The sequence below is a fragment of the Cardiocondyla obscurior genome, linkage group LG03 (genome assembly GCF_019399895.1).
Source record: "Cardiocondyla obscurior isolate alpha-2009 linkage group LG03, Cobs3.1, whole genome shotgun sequence".
Classification (NCBI taxonomy): Eukaryota; Metazoa; Arthropoda; class Insecta; order Hymenoptera; family Formicidae; genus Cardiocondyla; species Cardiocondyla obscurior.
This window is the reverse complement of record NC_091866.1, coordinates 909878-926630: the sequence shown is the minus strand read 5'-3', so window position 1 is coordinate 926630 and position 16753 is coordinate 909878. Positions and strand designations below refer to the sequence as shown.

At 45.3% G+C, this 16753-nt stretch overlaps 1 protein-coding gene across 9 annotated transcripts in view; it reads right to left on the bottom strand.

Annotated features, from left to right (window-relative positions):
* LOC139101204 (protein PALS1) overlaps nt 1-15799 on the bottom strand; it is a 59744-nt gene extending 43945 nt beyond the window's left edge. The window contains exons 1-6 of one of the 9 annotated variants that reach the window (XM_070654188.1): nt 14394-15799; nt 13702-14325; nt 12393-12505; nt 12125-12179; nt 1342-1390; nt 481-562 (exon numbers count right to left, since the gene is read on the bottom strand). In XM_070654188.1, the coding sequence (XP_070510289.1) occupies nt 481-562; nt 1342-1390; nt 12125-12179; nt 12393-12505; nt 13702-13765 (363 nt within the window). In that variant the 5' untranslated portion in view covers nt 13766-14325; nt 14394-15799. Of the gene's footprint in view, nt 1-480; nt 563-1341; nt 1391-12124; nt 12180-12392; nt 12506-13701 lie in introns of all 9 variants that reach the window. The other 8 variants (XM_070654183.1, XM_070654186.1, XM_070654187.1 and 5 more) reach the window with 8 other exon arrangements.
* Between the last annotated feature and the right edge of the window lie 954 nt (nt 15800-16753).

The following is a 16753-nucleotide window of genomic DNA, read 5'->3' as shown; positions in this document are numbered from 1 at the left end:
TGTTATTCGCGCGTGATCACCAGACGCGGATTGCATCAGTCCTGACAACGGTGGATTAAGGTCACGAATTGATTTTAAGGCGAGCCGGCCATGAGGCTGAATATTTTACGCTTACGAGAAATTTTTAAGCGCGTTAAATGTTATTCCTTTAAATAATTAACTCGGGAGTCGCGCTCGCGTGTATTTTCTAAAAATAAGAGGAAAAATCGAACGGCAGCCGAAGCACCGGGCGGAACGAACTACGAGCGTTTCGTTTATTTTTCTTCCACCGGGGAGAGCGTATATAACAATCGATTAAAAAAACTCGGAGCGACGAAAAATTGGCGACGGTGGATTTTAAAACCGGCTCCGAACTGCCGCGCAAAAAGGTAGCTTCTTTCGGCCGGCGCGGCAAGATCGCATCTCGGCCGGGGCCATCGAATCGCTCGGACACGATATTAACAGGCAATTCGGCTAATTACGTATCTGGTTCCTACGTACCCGTTCGTGCAAAATGGCCTGGATGTCGCGCGGCACGATCTTCCTGAGTGCCGTGTAGTTCTCCAGCGTCTCCCTTGCGCTACTGCGAACAGAAAAAAAAAACATCTGCCTGAAAAACCTGTCGCTGCTTATCCTTGGCGAGTCAGTCGAACGAGATACCGGAATGAGTCACGGAAGACAATCCTTATCACGCGCGAAAGTCTTGCGTTTCCGTTCGCCGCGCGTTTGCAAATCGCCATCGGGATTCCTCGAGAAATCGTAATTCGCGACGAATGATTATTCGGATTAAGCGTATTCTCGCAAAAGGCAATCGGGATTTTCTCAGCTGAGTTTGCGCGGTCCAGCTCTCTAGGTAATTCGCGTTTTTTTAACGCAAACGTAAGAAGAGACCGTGAGAAAGAAAAACCTCACTGAATAAGTCGCGGGTAGATGTACAAGCGAAGGAAATTAATTTCATCGCGACAGCGTCAGTCTCGTCGCGTCTACGGGGTTTAACGTCGATCGGATCGATATTACGAACAATAATAAAAAAGGAAGATATCGGAGAGCGAAACTCTCCTGATTTTACGGCCTCTCGTCGCGAGCTGTCGTTATCGGCTCGCCCGGAACGCACGCTGCTTTCGAGCGATTCCCGTGACATTTAGATGACGCGTTCTTGCGCTCGATCAAAAACACGTTCGCCCGCCGGACACCGCCGCCTTTTATGTGACGTTTAATCGATACACGCGATTCCACCCCGGCAGGAATGTATTTACTAGAAGCGGGGCACTAGATCTCCCGCGTGCGTGTGCACATTGCGTCGACACAGGCGACGGTGGAGCGTCGCGCTCGATGCTGCGCTCGCCTCGTTCCTCGACTCACCTTTCGACGGCGATAACCCAGGCGTCTCGTACCGGCTTGTGCAGCTCGTCTGTCGGGAATTCACCAAGAATTAATTAGGGAAATTTATCGCGCATTTAGCAGGCGTCAAAGGCGCCATTACCGGGCCGCGGCTATGGTCAAATATAGCAACGGCCGTGTAACGGGCAACGGAAATAAGTGAAGCGCATCTCCGTCCCCGCTTCTCCCGCGAGTCTGACAAATTCCCTTCGTTTCTCATTTACGCGCGGGCTCGGCGTGTTTCCATTAATTTAATATCTCTCACGCCCGGGGCGGCACTTTTTTTCTCCTCATCCCTTTGCGGGAGGATACCGCATTACGAAGACCCGTCCTCGGCAATAACCCCCGACCGCCGTCCCCTTCGAAATACAGTGAAATGTATCTCCGCGCGACACACGCGCGAACGAACGAATTTCGCCGCGTTGCGTGGCAAAAAGGCCCGTGGACGCGCGCACAAAGTCCATTGTACAAGTGTCTGTGTGCGCGCGTGTGTCCTCGTAACTTTTTGCCTGTCGGTTATTTATATCGTCCCTTAGCGGGGAATAACTACGGACCTATCGCGCGTCAACCCACTTTTCTATAAAAAAAGAAAAATCTGATCGATCGCCGACTACCGTTCTTAGCGCAGGCTGCATCTTCGTCGGCCTCCTCGTCGTCGATGAATTTTATAGCGGACAGATCAAAATGCCGCGCTACGCCCTCGAGTTCCGCCGCGTGTTTCAAGGGCTCCGCGAATTTCGGCGGCGGGTCGTCGACGATCGACTCGTCGGTGACGATCGATCGGCCATCGAGGCCCGAACGCGACGAGCAACCGCAGAGAATCAGCTTGCGAAAAAATTTCGACATGCCCGCACAAACGTAGGACTTTCGCGAAACATTAATTCACGAATTCGAACTCGAGACTCGCTTTTTACACTCCCGGAGAGCAACACTTGTCTTGTTAATCGACGTTGAATTCCATTGATTTTGATCTAATTTTTAAGTACGTTCTATTAATAAGTACGTGTGTTCCGATTCTAAGTACACACGAAGTGAAATTATGGAAGGGACGAAATAAATGTGTAAGTGAAACAGCTCGGGAGGCGCTTATCTCTTAATGCAAATGCCGTCTCACGTGTCTAATGTAATATTTCAAGAGCCGCAATTTACTCGCCGTCATACCCAGAGCGAAATTTCATTTTTGTAACTTTATCTAGTCTATTAAATTCGTTTCGCAATTATTACTCTACTTCTTTAGTAAGCGCGAGCGACAAAGACACGAACGCGACGCTGCGTTCCCATTTAACGTAACGGGTATTCCAAAAGTTGTAATTAGCGATCTAGCCGATTCATCGTCTACACTGGCTGCGATCGATTGGCCAACTCGTTAACGATATTCGGAAATTGATATCGGCACCGTTCGAACACTGAATGAAAAGCTCGCGCTGGGAGCCGCCGAAAGCTTCCATGAAAGAGAACGGTATTCGCGCGCACGTGTCACGAAACTAGAAAATAAACTCTCCGGCGCAGCCGGCAACCGAGAATGGATAGCACGGACGCATTCACGAAGGAGTTTATATTTGGACCTACGCCGGTACGGGCGATAAAAATTGACAGAGAGCGCCAGTTCAACGCACTTAACGCGGCAGGCAGCATAAAGGCGAGAATGTTTAAGGAATTCGCGAAAGCTCCGTCGCCGAAATTCCGACCGAGATTGAAAGAACAAACGCGAAGGTCGATAGAGTGTCGGGGCATTCTTAAATTCCTCAAATAGGTATAGACCTTCCCCCGGGGCCCTCGCTCTTTTTGTTATCACTTGACGTGATCCCCGACCTGGTTTTCTCGCAATCCGCTTTAGTGCGAACGAAGAGGCTGATTAAATGTACGTCTGGCGGTTTTTCGTTCCGAGGAGACCTCAAGACACTTTATTCCTGCCACCGGAAATTTTTCACGGCCGAGAATTTAACGTCCATTTCGCGTCTTATTTTTTTTCGTCTCGAGCGCTTCGAAGCGTTCGAGAGATAAAATTGTTGATAAAGCGAACGAATTGACTGTTTGAATATCGTTAGAGGGCTTATCGTCTCTGCGTTACGAAAGGTAATAAATTCTTTTTCGATTTAACCAATTAATACAATTGAATATCTCTGAAGTTCACTGGGCGAAATCGTTCATCTTCCAATCGCTTTAACAGCTATCGATGTTTACCCTTACGACGTACGCGTTATACGCATATATTGCGTACACGCACTTAGCTCATTGTCTTTCTAGAATGCACAGCTGATGTAGGATGCGCCGCAATTGCATATCACTTGAAACGCTCTAGGCCAAGTCTCGGTGAAGCTTTCCGTGTCACTACCTGCATACATTCATTGCCTTAAAGCCCTTTTGCGCTTTACCGAACGACAGAAGCATCGTGCTAGTGAAGAAAACTCGCAACAGTTCCCGCTGTGGGTTCCCTTTTCAAAATGTTCTTGGCTTAGCTCCAAAACGTATTCGGATATGGCACGGCAATTCGGAGAAAGTGTGTTTTCGTCTGAAAGCACACCCCGTTTTTCCCGTTTTATTGTAAAGCGGCTCTGACAGCCGGTGACAAGTATGAATGTCGCACGAGCATAAACGCGATGCACAAAACCCGGGTTTGACGAATTTATCTTGGAAGCGAATTGTTAAAAGAAGTCGGAAAACATTAAAATATCGGTACAATAATTATTTAACTTGGACTTAATTATCGATTACTTAATTAAAGACGAAAGGAGAAGCAGCTCGCTCTAGTCCCCGTGATATAACATATCACAAGTCGCAAAAGGCTGTCGCAATATTATAAATTAACAGCGCATCACGTAATCACAATAGTAATCGTGATATCGCTATTAATTTACACAGCACAAGTTAATTACAGGATATACATGTGGGCTATGACTGTGCAGGTACTTCGTTAGTGGTAATTCCCCGCTTAGCGCGACGCGTATCGCTGTCTCGTTCTCGTTCGGTGTTTACAATGAATAAGACATTCGTATGAATACGGCAAACGGAATTCAGGATCAAATCGCATTTAACGTTAAATGCGGCGCACAATGGGGGCGAGAATGCGGGCCAAAGGCGGCGGGAGATAGGGCTAAGGTAGATGAAGAGGCATTACGCTCGCAAATTCAGTGACGCGGTAAATTCGGGTCAGGCAATGCGTTTGCCGTGATATCAACGTTTGTCTGAGGCGCGGTCCGGAGAAATCTACCTCGTCGGAAACGGTAACTAGATGCTCGCGCATATGTCGTGTATACGTGCACGCAGAGTGGCAATCAACTATGTTACGTTAAGTAGGCTTTACCCGAGCGCCTAAGCCAAACTCGCTCTCCTAAAGGCGCCGCGAGCTCGATAGTTGGACAGTGGTTAACTTGCGAATAATTAAAGCCAGGTCAAGCCCGACGCTCAAATACCGTGCTCAAAGCCATAATCGTATTTTCTATTCTGCCGAACAATCGTGTGAAAATTAGCGCGGCCTCCCCCGCTTTCGGCAACGTACGCGAGAAAGGGAAAATCCGTCCCGCATATCCCCATATCTCGATCACGCGCCTCTTAATCGCTCATCAAGACGTCAAATGTAATAAGTTGTATTTTTCACGGTGGGTGTCGCGCGCGAGTAATTATCGAAAATAGCGCTGCGTCAAACAGCCGTTTCTGAAATAAGCTACGGTGGAAAAAACCGATTTCGTAAATTATGAAAGCGATATCCGAGAGCACGATTTGTAGACACGAGATATCATTTATATGTAAAGATAATACGAGAAGAAACAACTGTACCACCGCGCGGAATGGTTTTGATTATATGAGCAGCACGGTTTGACGCAAGAGGAGGCGAAAACCAGTTTTCTAACTGTATAGGCTATACCGCATACTGATGTATATAGTACACATATACTCACGAAATCAAGCAACGGCGGAGCATACCAGCCGAGGTTTGGACATTTGATCTACGAGACAACATTTTGATCTCATATACGGTACGTCCGAAACCATTACCAAATTATTTGTAAATTTCCGACGATTGCTTCAAAGTAGCTCGAGGGAAAACTCGTAGTAACACGAGCTAAACTAATCATCCGCGAGGATCTTACATTACAAAATAAAATCACGAAAATATTCATGTAATTAAAATGTAAATAGCGTTTAAAATACTTTCAATCCTTTTCGGATACGAAATTTTAATTAAAAATGCAATAGATGTATGTCGTCACTATGTACTCCAAAGTAAACTGTCAAATAAAATTTTAATTACGCTTGGGTTTAAAATACGAGGTCACTGCGTATAAATCACTTCTCTAATTACTGCAATCACTTTTAACAGGTAATAACAGGCAGACAATAAATAAATCAAGAAGTGGTGAGTGCTTTGCTAACGTTTCGTGGAAAGTTGTGTGCATTGCAAATTTTCATCTATACGCGAGAAAAGAAAATTGATCGTCTCTCCCTCTATTGATAATTATTTTTAAATGTGCTATCGCGTTGTAATACGGTTCGGCCATTTTTACTTATCGCAAACTAACGTAACGAGGGCAATAAAATTTAAACAAAAGACTGCTAAACGAAATAAACATTTGTTTGGTCCGTCTCACTGCGACGGATTACGCGAAACGGCTGGTAAATTGTCGGAACGAAAGGCATCACTCAAGATTATTGAAGGTAATAGAGAAACAATCACCGGCGGTCCGTTTACTTTTACGAGGGCGATAACTGCTTTTCCGCGGCATCGAATGCGAGATGATAATTTCGGCATGCGTGGCCGTCGGCTCGCCAAATTCTCAAGAAACTATGCGCGTCGGTTGGCGGATCAATATATCGAGTATGCGACCTAATCACATTGATACGCGTACGATAATGCGTAGGCACATCTAAACGTTTGCCACGAGATCCAGGCTAACCACCGTTACGTCACAGTAACCATCGACGGATTAACTTACAAAAAGAAAAAAAAAAAGAGATTATTTTTTGATTTTAAAAGGGGAAAATATTTGTACAACTATTTTTTTTCGAAATTACCGTCACCGTTTGGAATAAGACCGCGTCAATTTTCACATACTTAATACGTAATCATTAATGATTATGTCAAAAGCAAAATAAGTAGAATTATTAACATTTATTAGCGATTACATGACACTTATTTAACGCGTTACATCACTGAGTCGAGTTGAAAGCTGCGGAATGCCGGTGTAAGACCCACTTAAGGAGTTACAGCAACGACGGAAATGGCAAAAGATCGCGCGCTGTCAGACTCCTCGCAGATGTCCGAAACGAATTTCCCCGCGTATCGCGATAATACGATCGTCTCCACATAATTCGTTCGACGTTATTCCAACCGCATTTCGCCCCCAGTTCCCAAATCTCCTTTCGAGGATTCGCGAGAAATCGAAACGTTCGCGGCGCAAGTTTAGACAAGCGGAGGATATTTAAAAAATAATTTTCGTGGGCGTTAAGACAATCGTCCATTGACAAACAAGAAAGTTGCAGATGCTGTTGAGGTGGAAGTCTATTGTCTGCCGCGCGCAAAAATTTAATACAGCTCGCTTCACGTCATCGTTTGACTGAAACCTATGTCCTTTTAAGTTTTTTTTTTTTTTCCAGCGAATCAAAGAAGTGAAAATTGCAAGGAAAAAGACACCTATTGTAAGGAAAGTGCTCCAACGTCTCTCATTTAATTGGAATTTATCCTTTATAACGCCGGCCAATATATGAGAGCATGCGTTGCCGTGAAGTAAGATTATCCTTTTATTATAAAGTTGCCGTGACACAACAGCCCTGGGACTGCCTCCTTATAATCTCTCCCTTTACGATTTTCACTCCTTCGGCTCACTGATAAAAAAAGACGTAAACGAACGACGACGCGAAAGAGGCTGCATTTAATTTTTGCACACCACGTGGCTTGTATCGCATTTTCAACTTTATTTGTCGATGAAGCAATTACTTTGCTGGCCACAGAAATTGCTTTCGTGCATCTTTAATTGATCTGTAATTATTGATTCCGAACGGGAATTTTTAAAAGAGTAGAAAAATCTGATACTCCACGCTCAAAAAAAAGTCGACGGTGCATGTATTTTGGGAAACAAATGTGATGCCGATTAGCAGTGTGCTGTTGATTATAAAAAGAACTATTTTGCAGCATTTCGCTGTCTTTTTCTACCCCGCGTGCCCTGATTCCATCAGAATTCAACAGGTTGGGACGAAAACAATTTAGCACATATCACGGGAAAGTGCGTGCGGGACAATTTAAGCGATCGTGCCTAATTTATACGTCAACGGTCGATCTGCTCCCGGGTTGCTCATTCTCGATTTCTGCTGCATACCTATCGCGTTCTCGCACGCGAGCGCATGTACAGAATACGTCGGCGAGGAGCGCAAAAAGACGACGAGATGATATCCGGCAGTCAAGTCTGGATTCCAATTTTCTTCCGATAAAAAATTTAATTTCGACCCTGGCTCGGCGTTTATTTTTCTAATCGTCGAGCGTCTCGATAATTGAATCGCGTGGTGAAAGCTTATCACCTAACGTTGTCTCATTTTATTTTTTTTATAAATTTTCAATTTTTAACGTCAAAGCTCTTTCCAAATTTTATTCGTTTCCTCCTATGACGACGCGAATGGTAGTCGCGAACTTAAGGGCAACATCCCCGAACTCGAAAGAGCGCCGATCGTCTCTCGAGCAGGCACTCCATATACTTGCTCGACTGCATCTCGTGCATCGCGCTCGTAAAACCCAAGCCTCTCTCTCTTTCTCTCTCTCTCTCTCTCCACGTCTTGCGTACCGGCTCTACGCACATCTCCCGCTTCCTACTCTCCTTCGTCACGTCCGTACGCGCTCGATGCGATTCCCCGTTTCCGTGACGGCCGTGCCGGCACATCCAGGAGTGCGCGCGAATACGCCCATGCCACGACAATACGCGTTTGACACGCATCGTGGGCAGCGCGATTGTTAGCCCGCACCGGGGAGAGGGGAAGAAAAAAAAACACATTCCGCATTATTCGCGGTACGCATGTACGCACACGGAAGGCGGATGTACGCCCGCGCGGATGTTGCTCGACGTGAAAATCACGCGGGCCCGGTTCACTAGAGAAACAGAAAGGAATTCCCCTCTTTGTCCACGTTTCCCGAACCCGCCTATGCACGCGTGTACTTGTAACGGGGAAAAATCGCTAAAAAAAATATTTCTCGCGGATCAATTTTAACAGATTAAAAGTTTGCGTGTAGGTAAAAAAAAAAGGATATATAAGTACGCAGTGGATTTCGAAAAAATGAGAAAATTCAGAAGCGACGAGACAACGTGACGTTGAGCGATGACGCAAGAACGCGAAGCAAATTTTCGAATCGCTAACAGTGAATTATTATGAACGCACGTCAGTCATTCTTTTGACGTTTCTCGGTTGATCTAAGATTTAACATAACGTACAAGTTATAATATTTTATCTATTATACACTAATTATTATTTGAAGCAATAATTCCAGTTACATACGTGGGTATATAATATTCATCCCTCGCGAATATTAATTAATCAATTAATTACAATATGATTGAGAAATTTTCTAAAGCACCAGAGATCATTTCTCAAGGTACTTCTCCGTTCCGTAAAAAACGAGGCTAAAATAACCATATTTCAATGCAAGGGAACGCGATTGAGTTGAGGACGTAATATAAAGGCGTGCATAAAACGCGATGGCCTATTCCGCGGAATCTATTATACGCGATTCTAATAAATATTCCTAACGTTTCGTAAAACGCGGCGAGAGACAATCTATTTTACAAAGCGTATAAAAACGAGCGGGGAGAGAAACATTTTACATGCGGTATTAATGAAACATCTATCCTCGCATACTTCGTATGCAAATTTATAGTGGATTAAAACGCTCACGCGGAATGCATTAACGCGGTCTTTAATTGCGACAAAGAGAAGGAAAAAGGAAAGACTGGGCGAGAGATGTCACGGAATTTAATAATTGCGGGTTTTCGCAAGAGATCCCGCGAAAGTAACGATGACGGAGTGCTCATAAAAAAAAAAGATGACAAATAAACAACTCTAGATTGATAAAAGGTGAATATTTGTCGTTTCGAGTAAAATATTTGTAGTAAAAATTCGTGAATTTAAAAATCCATTAATATTCGCAGAACGATGTAGCTCATAGAAGAGTTTATATTTAAATCCGGCGATTTGAAAAGAGGGATAATTACGTGCAATTAATCGCGAACGCTCGCTAAAAACTACCGCTGATCGGCGTGACAAAGCAGTAAAGGGGGACCTGATAAAATTCGAACCGTGAGCACGCGGATCGTAAACGGCGAGCTGAAAACCGTGGCGACGACGAGGTGTGTATCGGAAATAAGTGGCGCGCGTGATATTGCGAAGTCGACATGTCACGAGAGAGTGAAAGAGAGACAAATAGCGGAAAGAGGAAGGGAGAAAGGAAGGAGGACAGCGGCGGAGATGGAAAGAGAGAGAGAGAAAGAGAGAGAGAGAAAGAAAGAGAGCGAAAAAGAAGCGCTGGCACGTTCCTGGTACCGATGGCGGTACCAGAAAACTGGCGAAACTGCGGGAGTTACGCTGCAAGATTGGCACGCGGGATTATCTAAAGTCGTTGGCGAAAGAGCGAAAGAAAAAAAAAAATACGCAAGGCGAAAAAAAAAGAGTTTTACCTTTGGCAGATGGACAGGTCCCCGAAATAACGACGATGATGAAAAGGACGAGGCGCGAGAAACAAGAAGACGAATCTCCACGTCTGACGTAGAAGCTGGAGCGCGTTGAAATCGCTCGTGCAACACCACCCTACCGGACGGAGGGATCACCACAGAGCACCAATATCTTCCATCACGAATTCACTGCTCCGTCACGCGCGCGTCGATCGCGGAACCGTTCATCTTACGACCTGCGCTCGGTTTCGCTTGTAATCTCCGCGGAGGATCGCGGTCCATTTGCGCGGCGAGGCTGCGGACCAGCCTGGCGAACGTGATGAGGAAAACCGAACGAAAAAAACAAAAAAAAAAAAACGAAAGCACAGCGTACTCCGCGCTCTCCTCGCCCGATATGGCACTCGCGCGACTCGATGCGTTCGCCGAACGATCAGCGAGAGGCGAAAAAAACCGCACGTTTTTCAAGAAGCAGCCTGTGTCGTCGTCGTCGTCGTCGTCGTCGTCGCGCTCGACGCCGGAAAAGACTCGCGGTCACGGCACCAGCATACGGAACGGAGCGCGCGGAAACCGCTTGGCGCGCGTACGAACGGCTCCTCCGTACTGCCGCGCGGAGAGCGTGACAGCGGATACCATTCGAAGGTTATCCTCCTGATCCGCCATGTGCAACCGCTGGCCCGTCTACCTGCCTACCTCCAGAGTTCTCCACTACCGCGTCCTGCTCCCCTCGCCGCGATACCGTACGCGACCACCTGGAGCATTTACCTGGCGAACGCCGGACTCGCACGAGCCTTCCCGGAATCGGCCGACAATTCCCCTGAACGCCGTTCGAATTTTGCCGCGCCGTGGAATAAGCTGTTCACCGATTCATCAGGCTACGTCTGTTGTTTCACGGAATAACCGATGTGCTTTCGTTCGAATGCCTAATAGCTATCCAAGGAATTCGGCCCGCGATTAATTCTATGATCGTACAACGCAAACTTGAGAATTCACGGTCGCGCTAAGTGCGAAAATTTATCACACGCGCATACGAAATATTGCCGCGCGATAAAATAAACCTGCTTAATGGATGACGATTATTGAGATAATCGGAATACGAGAATAGATTATGGGTTCTGATCAATTGCGCAAAAATAATGATACGGAGATACGGATCGAGCGATTAAACGAATTAAAGGACTTGTAATTCGCGTCCACTTCACGAATGCAATATTGAAATCGATTGCAGTAAACCTGTTATCAGCGTGCGCAATATAACGGCGCCATTCATACAAATGAATCACTATATTATCAGTATCGGCATGGCAGCGACACGTTATCGTCCGCGCCACGAGACAAAGAGAGGCTAAATATTTCTATTGTCTCAAGGCGTAATAAGGTGCAAATTTATGTTCACGATTATGCTACTCGGGATGTTTGCAAATTTGAACAGAAAGGAGTGCGGCGTTCACGCTTGAAAAAAATTTTTACGAAAATTGGAACTGTCATTTTAAGCATTGCTCGGAAAATTGTGTGCGACAGGAATGCATCGATATTAATTACGACTTCCTCTTAGCTTTTCTATGATCAAATTTTTCGTTTCCTCCGATCGAAAATCTATCGTCCGGTATATTTAAAACGCCGCGCATTTACTCAAAGGAGGCATGCAGAAATAGAGCATGGACAACGCATGAAATCAACCGCGACGAATGTATTTAAACTGTATTCAAATTCGTACGAGAGTTTGCTCAGGCGTGGTTGTGATAAAGCAACAATGCCGTATCCGGTTGGGATATACGATGAAATGTCTCATTTGCTTTAAAAACATCTGTTCAAAGAATAACACGTCGCTGGCATTCGAAATAACGAGGTCATAGATGAGTTCACGTAAAAAATTCGACTCCGCTTTAGCTTCAGACCGCTTTTTAATTTCTATCATTTACTTTTCCCTAATATTTTATATTATCACGTTCTATATTATTATTATTTGATTGTAATTCAAACTTTAATAAAAATTGTATTATTACTTCAATGCTTCACTTATTTCCGTTTTACTTTTTTAATACCTTAGTATATATGTATAATAATAGTTAAGAATTGGGAATGCAAAGAAAAAAAAAAAAGAAAAAAATTTGACTCACCCATTTTGTTTCCGCTCCTCCGAAGACGCAGACATATTGTTCGAGATCTGATGCACTGAAATCAAAAGAAATACATATGTATGTATTACATTATTAAGATAATGCAAAGATAAAAACATGCTTAAAAATCACATTAATAATTTTCTCTTTTTATTAATTATACCATCCTTATTTTCAAAAACGTAATGGTGCTTCATTAACGCACGAAATAATGAGCCACTCCGAAAATATAAATAATATAACCGCATAAATATGTATGTATAATTACCTGATGTATGTATTGAATGACTTCCTTATAAGTTGCATTTTCCAAGGTTCGGCCGTTCACTTCTAAAATTTCATCGCTCACTTCCCGGGTAGCCACATTTTCCGCCGATGCCCCTACGATTAAAAGCAAATATCACATTTTACTACAATTTGTGAAATTTAATTGTAATATATGTAAAAGTAAATGCCGCGGTATTCAATTTTAGAAAATATTTTTTAATTAACAACAACCTCGATACGCATTGTAAATATTAATAACGTGTTAAGTAGATATTACAACCCGCTTTCAAATGTAATCATATTGTTCGATAATCCGTATTAAAACAAGATACCTAAGCTTACAAAAATTCCTGGTTAAACATCGATGTAACGTATAATCTACTCCGTAAACGGGAATATATCTGCTAATGAGCACGGTCATTTAAAACTTATTGCGCGCAAAGGAAAAAACAACCGACTAGCGGAAAACCCATATTTTTTTCCTAAATCGTACAGAATATAAAGAGTAGTGCGAAAAGCTTTTACCTCAATAAATATATATAAAAAAAATATTAGAAATTCGACCGATTTGTCAATGTTACACCTGTACCTTTACGTCAAAATTGATTTCTAAAAAGTAAAGGAGAGTCGAATGTCTTTTGAAAAGAAAGAAAAAAAAAACAAGAATCAAGGGAAGAAGTGATACATAAAATAAAGCTTATGCCTCCTTGGGGGCGATAAAGCGCGCGTTACGATAAGTAAACATAAAGGTCAGCCTATAAATAACGCGTCGCGAAACAGGTCCTCCATGTAAATCGTCGCGCATTACTGTAGCACGTCGCGTAAATCGGAAATCCGTCCATCGCACATTTCCCGTTTCCGAAAGCGTGCAACGTGTGCATGACGTGTGTGCCGCGCGTATGCGATGATCGCGCTAACGAGAAAATTATCACTTCTCATTTAGATTCCTCCGCGCTGTCGCATATTCCCGAGCGATCTAGGATAATCACATATATATCTAAAGAGACGATCATGAGCGATTCACTTGACAAATGTTCGACGAGCCGATGTGAACGCCATGTAGATTGAGAAAATCTATCAGCAGAGTCTGAAAAGCGTAAATTACAAAGATTTGTGAACATAAAGATTACGTCAAGAGAAAGAAATAACAGGCGCGATTTATAACAAAAAATGCTTTAAAACATAAAATAATAATTTTTAATTTGCAGATATTGTTTTATAAGCAAGTATGAATAGTTTGCGAAATATTGTGTTTGAGCTCGTCGAACATGTCTGGTGAATAATCGCGCCGACTGCTAATTGCTACGTACCGTACAGCTTGATCTTCCCATCGTTGGTCGTCAATATAATAATGTACCCTCCTAGATCGACCATTTTCGCTAGTAATTATCCGCCGTACGTAGGGGTAGTCCGCTATTAGATTACCTCGCGCGACACTCCGCGAATGACGCGCGCGCAACGTGCACGGTAAATCACTAATTACTTCGCACTACGCCGGGCTCGCCCCGAAAAATCGGTTCGCCGTTATTAACATTGTTAGCACATGCCATTTTCCCGGTTTCCTCTTGCATCTTCACTTCATTTTAGTATCGACCTCGTGACCTACTTCGCGGCCGGCTAACAGCGATTATACTTTTCGCACGACACGGAACGCACTTCTTTTCCGTTCTCTCTTCTCTTAGTTTGATACGTGCCTCCTCCACTTTTCCGAGCAGCTTCTCTTTATCGTATATGACGACGTGCATTTAACCGTGCCTTCCGCCGTGCCCGCCGCATTTGCGAGCGGTATCGCAATTTAAGATCACCGATCGGCCGTCTATTGGTACTCCAAAACTCTTTCTTCCTCTCGCTTTCTTCTCTCTTCGCTAAACAGACACTAAGGCATCTATGCTCCACGCGAGGGTGGTATAAGAAAACCGCTATTACGACGAGAGCTACAACGAGAATACAGGTTCGATAACTTGGAGCCACTTAAGTGATGGACTAAGGAACACATAATTACCTTTACGTTCGACACTCCACTGGGGTATCGCGATTTTATTATTATTACGTATTACGTCTTCTTTCACGTCTTTCGTCAATTTTTTTTTTTTCAAAATTGCACGCTCCGGCTGTCGTTAGATCGTTCTCTCAGTTGTCGCGAGGGAAGCGAGAGAAAATGAAGCGGCGCCTCCACGGGGCCCGTAGTCGCAGACCCCCCTACATCCTTACGGCGACGTGGCTCGCGAAGCGACGGCGGGAGGACAGCAACCGTCGGTTCACAATCCCTTGGAACGGAGCGTCTTATTATTGATCACCGCTTCGACTAACGTTTCGTATGCCGCTTGCATGCACGCACCACCGGCCATCGTCCTGTCGTTGTCGATCCGCATCGGCCCCGCGCGGCGGTCCACGGTGCCGAAGGTGCGCGTATTAGCTTCGACCAGCTGCTGCCGCCGCTGCTGATGCTGCTCCGGTCCCGCTGTGCGCTACCACCCTTCGTACGGTCGCACGTCGATGACGATCGTTATGGGGCATCTGGCCAAACGCACTGGGACCGTGGACGCCGTTCTGGACTTCCCGCGGAACTCCCCGGCGACGATCGTGATCATCGCGCGCAATCCTCGCTCCCTCACGCAATTGTCGTTCTCCCTTCTCCCGCACCGTGCGGCTTATCGATGTTTACCCTTCCTGTGCGCGCGTCCGCCTGAAGTAGATCGATCCGCGATCCTGAAATCTCAGTTGATCTAGCCTCACAATTCTCTCGGCGCCCACGAAAGGGACGTTAAATTACACTCACGAGAACGGCGGCACAACCCTTCGCTTCTTCGTGACGTCGGAGATCAAATCTGGTGCACCGAGCTCCCGCGAGGATCTCACGATCAACATCACCGCGTCGTCGACATGACTTCCGACGCTCTCCTCCCGCTCCGACGTTTTAAGTCTTCTCAGCTGTCCGACACTCTCGCGTCCCGCTCCTTCTCGTCGAGAACTCACGTCGAAGTCCTTATCGATGAGAAAGTCCTGCAAATGAAGAGTCTTTAGGTCGGACCTTTTCCGAACGATTCCGCACGAAATACTGCACTTACGCACTTACGTCTCTTTCTCTCGAACTCTCGCCCTCTCTCTCTTTCGTGTCGCGGGTCCCCGGGTTAAGACACACGCAACTGTGCCGTGCTCTATTTCTCACCCTCCACCGTCACGACGGCGCGCAAACCACCACCCTAATCGGCGCCGCGCAGTGTGTGTGTGCACTCCGGGAGCGGCGTAACGTCTTCGAATCCCCGGCCGAGTCCGACTAACTCGGGGGAGCGGGCGCGGGGGGGTAGCGGTCCACCTCGCGGACGATGCCGAGGCCGACCCTGGGGGACAAGCGCGAGATGTCCGCAGCGCGAGATGGGTGTGAACCCCGTGGTACGTGCGCGTTGACCGACGGCGGCGGCAGCCCTGCCGACACCGCTCTCTCTCGCCGCCGTAGCAACCCTTCAACCCTCCACGGAGCCGTCTATAACCCTCGCCACGGAGCGGCGTCAGCAGCGGCGGTGGTCCGCGCCGGCGTCATCCCGTTGGCGGTAAGCCCCGGTCTTCGACTTTCAAGCCCTCTGAACTTCGTTGCTGGACGGCCAGCCGCGGGGGAGGTACAGCGCGGAGGCCCTACGGATGCGTCCCTTCATGACTGTCTCAAGTTACCTCTACAAATCGTCCATCGACGTCCAGCGACTTCCACGATTACCACGATTCACGCACCGTTCACGCACTCTGCTTCTCAATTGTTCTCGACTCTTCCGATGATTAATAAGAGTTGCCAAACTTGCAAAGGTGGAAGCAGGGATACCAAAAGGGTACCAAAGTCGCTGCTGGCGATATCTATCGTATGACTGCAATTACAGGAAAACAGGAGCACTTACTTTATCGACTGATCGTGATTATATTACGATTTTTTTTTTTTTTTTTTTTGACAGATATTTTTTAATAAATATTAGATTAAAAGCTATCGTGTCAGATCTCGAGATGAAATAAAAACTACTTTTCCGTTTTATTTTCCGAATATTAAATTCCACTATTTTTACATTTTGTTTTTTAGGTGTTATTTCTGTTTCTTTTATTTATTAATTTTTTTTATTGCGCGACTAATTCAAGAGAGATAAAATTGTAATTAAATATTCTGTACGCCCGGAATTTCAAAAGTCTTATATTAAATTTATAAACATAAGATTATCTTTTTCGAACACAATATTGGATCTCTGAGATATTTACACAAGGGGATTACTCTATGCTCAGAGGGCCACGCTACGTCGCGAAAGTAGAATAGAAAACTTATATTACGTTTGTGCTTTCCAACTTCTAACCGTGAGAAACCGTCAAGAAAATATATTTTTCCGG